This window comes from Amphibalanus amphitrite, unplaced genomic scaffold, assembly GCF_019059575.1.
Source record: "Amphibalanus amphitrite isolate SeventyFive unplaced genomic scaffold, NRLGWU_Aamphi_draft 000080F_arrow, whole genome shotgun sequence".
Classification (NCBI taxonomy): domain Eukaryota; kingdom Metazoa; phylum Arthropoda; class Thecostraca; order Balanomorpha; family Balanidae; genus Amphibalanus; species Amphibalanus amphitrite.
In genome coordinates, this window is record NW_024881576.1 from 325117 (window position 1) to 333890 (window position 8774).

At 47.8% G+C, this 8774-nt stretch overlaps 1 protein-coding gene across 1 annotated transcript; it reads left to right on the plus strand.

The window, feature by feature from the left end:
* The first annotated feature begins 1531 nt into the window (after positions 1–1531).
* Positions 1532–3245, plus strand: LOC122379555 (facilitated trehalose transporter Tret1-2 homolog). The gene is made up of 2 exons (XM_043361842.1): positions 1532–1868; positions 2182–3245. The coding sequence occupies exons 1-2, from the start codon at positions 1532–1534 to the stop codon at positions 3243–3245; spliced, it is 1401 nt and encodes a 466-aa protein (XP_043217777.1).
* Positions 3246–8774: the final 5529 nt, after the last annotated feature.

Genomic DNA, 8774 nt, shown 5'->3' on the forward strand with positions numbered 1-8774 from the left:
ATTGACCTGACCTCCACCAGTAAGTGACCTAAACCGTCCGTAATGGTCTTATAACCAACACCATTGAGTTGGAAATGAAAAATTAGCCATAAAGCATGCATCGCACAGCCCTAGTAAAATTGGGTTCATCTGCTGACCCTTGGTGACCTGACCTGTGACCTGACCTGATATCATCAGTGACCTCTAATAGCAACATATGTACTAGACAACTGACGCCCTATCGCTTATTTTAAATAAAATGCGTTTTACACGATGTTATAGCGCATTTCCTATGAGACCCGTGAACGGCAAAACATTTTATCTTTGACCTGACCTGTGACGTCATCGGTGACCCCGAGGTCAATGAAACTGGGTTTCCTTCGACAAATTTGACAGGGCTTCCGAACACCGTTTGAATTTTCCGGATACGTCAAGTAGTTTCGGAGATACGGGGGGGGGGCAAAACAAATGCCCCCCCCCCACCACCGCGCGGAAGGTGGCCGGGAGGCCCACCGCCTGCCGGGTTAATGTGTCCATGCTGTCAATAGTGATATTTATGCTAAACCCTTTTTAGGGGGGCGCTGGTTAAGTATCGAAGCTCAACAAGATAGACATGGTTGAGTCGGAGTTCAATTTCCGCTAATTAGGTAAAAAAGATTACGGAGCTTTGGAATCCTGCCTATATCAGTCAGATTCTATAGGGTACATATTTCAGATAAAAGAATTCCTCGTCAATTTGATCCATTTCTTATTTCATACCTAAAAGACCTGTGAAATGGTGTCAGTTGCCCTAAACAAAACCGCTCTCAGTTAGTCATATAGGTCAATTAACGGTCAAATAACAGAGTAGATTTTAATATATACTAGTCGATTGAATCTTCGCGGAACCCAGCGGACCCCTCGGTTTTCACGGCAAACTTGGTAATCCGTGTCATCAAGTGCTATAAAAATGTACTTTCATATTTGATATCAGGTGAACGGGTTGACCTAGAGAGGGCCAAAGCCGCAGAAATAGACGGATTTTGTCAGCTCAGATATCTGCAAAAACTTTGGTGTTAACAATTGTATGACATTTATCTTGCTTCTATTGTGTTTCTGACGTCGAGACGCGTCGAATAAATTATAATTTGACCTGAAAAGGCAAATTCTAAAAAGGTCTTACCCGACGTTTGGTGCCCTGGGATAAAAAAAAAATCAACTCCACGCTCTTTTCCTTCAGAGGCCTGTTTCACTAACGTTTGAAAAGGTGGATATCGTTTTTAATGATGCCTTTCCAATTGATTTTTTTTTAAATTAAAATGGGTGTTTTTTTAATTGAGCTCCAACTTTGTCAAATTGAAGGAAAAAAGGAGTAGCTGCAAAACTGATGGTAATACCTAGGGTAGGTAGGTATATCGATTTTAACTGCACCGTTCACCGCGTTTCTTACACACGCAAACAAAAACTGGTAAGTGTGGACGTGGCCACAAACTCTTTCTCCCCCCCACACACACACACACAAACACACCGGGCGGAGGTTAGTGTTAATTTTACTAGTGTGTGGTTCTGTAGGATGTCCGGGACGGCGACTGCAGCTGGTCAGCTGTGTCGTCGGCTGGCCGCCACCACAGCCGCCGGCCTGCTGGCCTCCTCCTACGGTCTGGCCATCGGCTGGGCCACGGTGGCCAACTGGCAGCTGCAGCTGCCGCACGAGACGCTCCGGCTGGCGGCCACACAGCGCTCCTGGCTCATCTCGATGATGTACGTGGGTGTGGCGGTCGGCAGCCCGGTCGGCGGCTGGCTCGGCGGCCGGCTGGGATCCAAAGGAGCGCTCTTCGCCTCCGCCCCGGCCACGCTGGCCTCCGGCGTCGTCATATTCTTTGCAAGCTCGTACGAGATGCTGATGGCTGGTAAGAGCATTCAACTGCTGAGGTCAGGACTATTGTCATCATTGCTTTAACGGAAGGACAGGTGAACAGTGGCGTAGCTTTCTTCGCTCAGTTTATCAGGTTTGTCTCATCACGTCTGTTTTGAATGATATGAAGGAACATGTTTTAGGACACGTAATTGAGAGCATACAGGTTACAGAACCAATGATGCAATTGCAGTGATCAACAGTCCGTCTGAAGAGCTTGTGGTCATGGCTCAGCATTAAAATCATGTCTGTCTGATGTGCTTTGCTTGTTGGTGATCTTTATTGTCGTATTGTGCCTCTTCCGGCAGGTCGGCTGCTGATTGGGCTGGGTAGCGGGATGTCGAACGCCGTCTACATGATGTACATCAGCGGCACCAGCCGGCCGGCCGAGCGAGGTCTGTTCTCCATGCTTTCCGAGGTGGGCATCGTGGGCGGCACGGTGCTGGCCGTGGCCGCCGGCGAGCTCGTCGACTGGCGCTGGCTGGCCGTGCTCTGCGCCGTGCTGGCCACCGCGCCGCCGGCCGCGCTGCTGGCGCTGCTGCCCAGTGACCCGGTCTGGCTGCTGGCCCGCCACCGGGACGCGGAGGCTCAGCGCGCCGCCGACCTGCTGGGACTGCGGCTGAGCGAGATGGCCGCCGGCGCCGCGCCGCAGCACGACGCCCCGTGGCGAGAGACGCTCCATCAGCTGGGAAAACGGCGCAACGTGGCGCCGCTGGCGCTCGTGCTGGCGCTGTTCTTCTTCAGAGCCTTCTCCGGCTACTACACCATCCTGGCCTACTCGCTCGAGTTTTTCCGCGACGTAGGCCTGGCGCTGGACCCGTCGCTGACGGCGCTGCTGTTCGGAGGCGTGACGGTGGCGGCGACCGCAGTGACGTCGGTGCTGATCGACCGGCTGGGCCGGCGGCCGCTGCTGCTGGCCAGCGCCGCCAGCACCGCCCTCTGCTACCTGGGCCTGGTGCTGGTGTACCAGGTGCCGGCGCTGGCCGCGCTGCCCGCACTGCCCGTCCTCCTCCTGCTGGCCGCCGGCTTTCTGTTCTACGTGGGCCTCGGCTGCGTGCCGCACTGTCTGGTGGGCGAGCTGTTTCCGGAGCCGGTCCGCTTTCTGGGCGGCTCGCTGGTGCCGGTCGCCTACTGCGTGTTCAGCATCGTGGCGCTGCTGCTCTTCCCACCGACCGTGGCGGCGCTGGGGCCGAGTGGCATGTTCCTCTGCCATGTCGCCTGCATGGTCGTCGCGTTCGTGCTGGTCATGGTGGCTCTCCCGGAAACTCGCGGTCTGCCTCTCACCGCCATCGAGACTCTGTTCGACCCCTGCGCAAAGCCGCAGCAAGACAAACTAAAGCACATAAAACAGGTGGAGAGTGGCTCACACTAACTTCCTGCTGTTAAAATCGGAATTTGACAAGGTACCGCTTGTCGATTTAAGGTACCTATTTTTAGCCGTTTTCGCGACGGCTATCTGGTACATATTTAGTGCAGATTTGGTGCAGATTTGGTCAAATTAGGTTCATTATAGCCGTTTTCACGACGGACTACCGGCGAGTGCACCTAATTTGACCAAATCTGCACCTAACAGCAAACATCTTTATTTTATGCATTTATTTCAGTGTTTTAATCAATGATACTTTCTGATAATATGACAAAGCAGGCATAAGCAAGTAGTGCAACCCTCGCTGATAGCTACTAAGAGACACACTGAATCTAATTTGACCAAATTTGCACCTAATCTGCATCAAATGTGCACCAGATGTGTACCAGATGGCCGTCGTGAAAACGGCTTAGATTTATTGAAAGTGGTCAGTTTGGGTTGTCGAGATGCTCAAAGGACTCGTTTTCAAATTATCAGGCATTATTTTCGATTAAAACCCTGAAATGACTTTATCATGATATTAAGATATTGGCTGTGAAAGAGACTTGGTGTGCAGATTTGGTCGAAATAACTAGGTGCATTCGCCAGATAGCCAGTCGTGAAAACGGCTATTATGACTGATGAATATTTCGCTAAAGCAGATTTATACTAAATAGTTAAATACATGACTATAACCGCTTTGGTTCATGTGTGTCACATATTGAATGTGGAAGTGAACATGGATTTCATCAATTTTCTAGTCAACATCGTAAGATTTTAGTTTGAGATCACAAGAATTGTTGGGCGCTTGCGGAGTGCCACTGACGGTGATTGTCAGTGCAATTCAAATTAGGGGTCAATCAATAGGTAGGTACAAATTAATACAGAACAAAGCAGAGGCAGCTAAAAATAATATTTCCTTGGAAGCTGGTACTATAGGCAATGAAACAGAGGTGCTCCAATATCTAATCAGGGAATCGTGAAACGCGACGACGAATACAAGCATTTTAATTAATTCCGATGCACATTTCCACGTACCCACGCCACCACAGAACAATAGACTGAAGGCACCTCACAATAAAGAGGGACATGACAACTTACGTAACGTCTGATCCGGATGCATCGTTCAGCGAGTTGTCGGGGAGCCGTGAAGCACTGACACGAACTGATTGACGGTCAACATGGTTAGTCTCGTACACAACAAACAGGCCTCCTAATACGGTCCACGTCTTTCAACGCCCAATCTGAACGGTTTGGTAAATAAAACATGAGATCCACGGCAAACGTAGCGGATTGTGAAAGACATTGAGGCTTGAGTAGGCGGTGCCGCCTCCTAAGGGGATAAAGGGAGAAGTGGAACGAAGGAGAAGCGGGACATCCAATACCTATCTGGCTGACGGACCATATAAACCAGAGTTTTTTTTTTTTGCAAATTCTCGGACGGGATTAGTTAGCGCACATCACAACCGAACGATTGTTTACTCTGGTTGCTATAGTTAAACTGCGCCGGGCCAGAGGTGTTTGAACATCCCAGGTGTTTTTGTTTCAGATATCTTAACCTTCGCCCCAGTGCAGTGGGGGGAGGCATATGTTACCACCCTGTCGCGTTTTTTGCGTGTGAATAAAAAACCGCGGCGCGTAGCGCCGCGCCGCTTGGAGTAGCTTTCTGTACATCAATTTTGGACAATGTGTGAAATTTTTGACCCCAGGTCATGTCAGGTCAGGTCACCAGGTCAAGTTAACTGACCAAGCCTAAAAAAGTTTGCAATCATGTCCAGCCTGCAGTGTTTGTCAAAGAGGTTTTAAATTTGGTGGATTGCATAATGTTATAGGCGCCTATAATTTGAATATCTCGGATTTTTATATCCGTGGCCTAAGGTCAGGTCAGTGGCGTGACCTTTCCATTATAAGTCAATGGAGTAAAACGAAAATGCCTCTAGGTCCGTGTGTACGCATAGAAACAGTCCAAATATTTCAGAATCACAATGAATTGGACCACCCGTGACGACCAAGGTGTCTTTTTTGCTGATAGCCTCTATAGAAAGGTCATCCGAGGTCATCATCCGAGGGCCCCGGTGATATCCTCATACTTATCCTTCTTGTCAGGCTGCAGATGTGCGCAGCGCCAACAGGGCAGCAGCAGCGCTCGCAGTCCTGCACAATCCTATCACAACGTCCCGTATCCTATCCGTATCCTTGCCATAGTATTTAACGCATCACCTCATAATCACCTCAACTGAAAAGCCACGATGCTTGTGGATGTTGTTGTATGTATAAATAAATAAAATTTGAGGCTACAAACAGATTTTTGCCAATAACTCTCGATTGGAAAGAGATAGAACGCTGGGGATGGCCTCATTGTGTTTGTCTTGCCGAGACGCATCGACTGATATGCAAAATGACCTTTTCCGATCAGGTCATGACCTTGACCTGAGGTCAAATTCTCAAGTTGACCTTTCAAGGTTAACTTATATTTCATTCGACGCGTCTCGGCGAGAGGAACACGTTTCTGGCAATAGAAATGTGGCTTTTTTTAGTCAAAAGTTATTGTCGAAAAACACTTTTCGTAAAAGCAGCTATTTTTGGAGTTTTTGCCCTCTGGAGGCTAAACCGTTGACCTGAGGTCATTTTTGATGATTGATCTTATCAAAAGAAGCGTCCAAAAGCTATCGATTGCTTTTCCAAGCGTTTTTCTTGCTATCATAGTTCCTGATATAATGGCATGTTTGCTGAAAAAAAAATATAATCACATTTCGCAAATTTTGACCTTTGATGACCTCTGGTGACCACAATATTGCTCTAAGATGAAAAATGACAGAAATACTTTCAAACGTACGCATCGAGAGCTATCGACTGCTTTTTACCGCGTCTGTCTAGCCCTCTTAGTTTTTGAGTTAGAGGTGGGTGGTAACATATGCCCCCCCCCCCCCACACACACACACACGCACACTAGGGCGAAGTTGGCTGAGACCGCCACTGGGGCGCGGGTTAAAAATGACGACACAGAGCGCCGCCATTTTTGGAACACATAGGTATTTATGCATCCTTACTTCATATGCTATAAACAGGTTTACACCCAGGTCGCCTAGGGTCAGGTCACCAGGTCACTTGTCAAATGACCTTACCTCGGGAAAATTTAGAATAATAGTTGTTGGGGCTTGGGTGGTTACTTAGTGCTGTAACTTTCATCTCGCTTTGAAAGAACCTCTGACACTGGGGGCGTTGCAAACTGACATTTCAGACCGTTCAGAGGTTCACTTATGACCTCATAGATCAGTGACTTTACGTGTCCTAAAAATGCGGTTAATGACACAAGATGTGGTTTAAATTAAAGTGCAGACATGCCAATTTTCAGCTGTTTATATCAGCGCGTTCCGAGTAACCGGAACAAAAACCGTCTAAGGAGCGACACCCTCTCTCCCTACCCTCGGCCGGCGAGGTTAACCCACGCCATACGCCCTGTTGGGCTAATGGAGGACCCTGACACCCGTTGGGGGTCGCCCCCCCCCCTAAGATCTCGGAAAGTTACCGACTGATTTTCAAAATTCAAAGGGCGCTCGATATCCCCATCTGGGAACTACCCTGTGACCATGTTTTGTTGACTTAGGTGACGTCACAACCGATGACGTCACAGTTCAGGTCAAAGGTCCAGTGTTCACCGGTTACGGGCATTCTAAGGAATGCGTGATAACATCGAGCAAAACGCACTCTATCGAAAATCATCGATAGAGATTTGATTGCCTAATGCATATGTTGCTTCAAGAGTTCAATAATACCAGGTAAGGTCACAGAGGTCAGGTCACCGTAGGTCAAAATAGCCGTTTTCACGACGGCCATCTGGTACACATTTGGTATGTATGTATGTATGTATGTATGTATGTATTGACACCAAAAGCCTTCCACATATAGCGTGGCGATTACGGCTTATATCAGCGATGGTGCACATTTGGTGCAGATTAGGTGCAGATTTGGTCAAATTAGGTTCAGTGTGTCTCTTAGTAGCTATCAGCTAGGGTTGCACTAATTGCTTATATACCTGCTTTGTCATATTAGCAGATAGTACCATCGATTAAAACACTGAAATAAACTCATAAAATGAAGATATTTGCTGTAAAAGAGATAAGGTGCAGATTTGGTCAAATTAGGTGTACTCGCCGGATATCCCGTCGTGAAAACGGCTATTATAAACCAAACTATACTCGGGTCATGTGATGCATGCTTTGTGACCAATTTTACGGGTCAAATTCAATGGTGCGGGCTAGACCGTTTTGGGTAAGCCGTTTTAGGTTACGGTTTGGTGGAGGCCAGGTCAAGGTCAGGCCAAAAAAGGCATAATTTTTAAGTTGATATTTAACGACTTGTAACACATTTCTATTCTGTTTCTTTCACAATTCAAAAAATTGCTTTTTTACGGTCAAAGTATAAAATTGTCAAGAATTCCAGATGACATTTTGGTAGCCCTTTTAACTCTGCACCTTTTCGGTTTCGGCACAATGTGCAACATTGATGTCTGAAGGGGTTCTGAAAGTTTGGGTGATGATATCTGCTATATAAATACTTTAGAGTTTAGGAGATGATATTGACTGAGAAGGGGAGTGGGACCGTTTCGCCTCCCCGTCCCCCTGCTCCCCAACGGGGCGCGGGTGGCCTACATAGATGGTCAGACAGGCAGGCCTATAGATAAAAGCAGCATCCACGCCTTATCGTTAACTAGCATGCACTTACATAAGAAAACGTAAGCCATGTGAGTCACACATGGAGATTGAGAATCATCCGGTTCACCGAACATGGTAAATTGTGCGACTGCGTGTTATGTGCGCAGTGGCCTGGCAGCACACCGTTATGCAACTGGATATACTCCTGCCAAGCTCAGCTGCAAGCATGACTCACCAAAGCTGCTATCGCTGCAGCCGGATTGACGGACGATGCACGTTACCTCGGCATCTCGCTATAGACCGTATCAAGGCTATAGAACTCCGTATCTTACCGTATTTCAGACGTCCGGCGGGTGACTCATCATCCTGAATCGAACGCTGTCATTGTGCAATTGAAAAAGTGTCCGGGCTGCAGACCCGTCTCAACTTCAGTCCACCAAACAAATAATACTGATCCATTCATACGTTGAGATTCAATGGAAATAATTGCCTATTACCTAAATATAACTGCTGTCAGCGAACAAGTCCGCTGAGAGCAGGGACGACTACGCTGCAATGGGACCTTACTGTACTCCTGGGAGGGTGGTTAAAAATGCTTGCGGATAGGGGTACCCGCAAAACACCGGTTTACTCGCGGGCCTTGGGTTAAATTGTTTTCAGTGTAGATAGCTCGCTATAAGATCTGAAACGTATTGTTTTAGGAATTTCTGCTCCCGATTTTGACAACTTGTTTTTCGCAAATTGGCGCATAAAGTCGGGATTCGGGAACCAATAGGGTAGCCTGGGGCAAGACGCCCCAGATAATTTATTTTGCTGCATAACTTTTGTTCCATATGACCTGGAAGGCTAAATTTGTGCTCAATGCGATCTCTGGACATTTTTCTTTAAATTCCACCCTTCA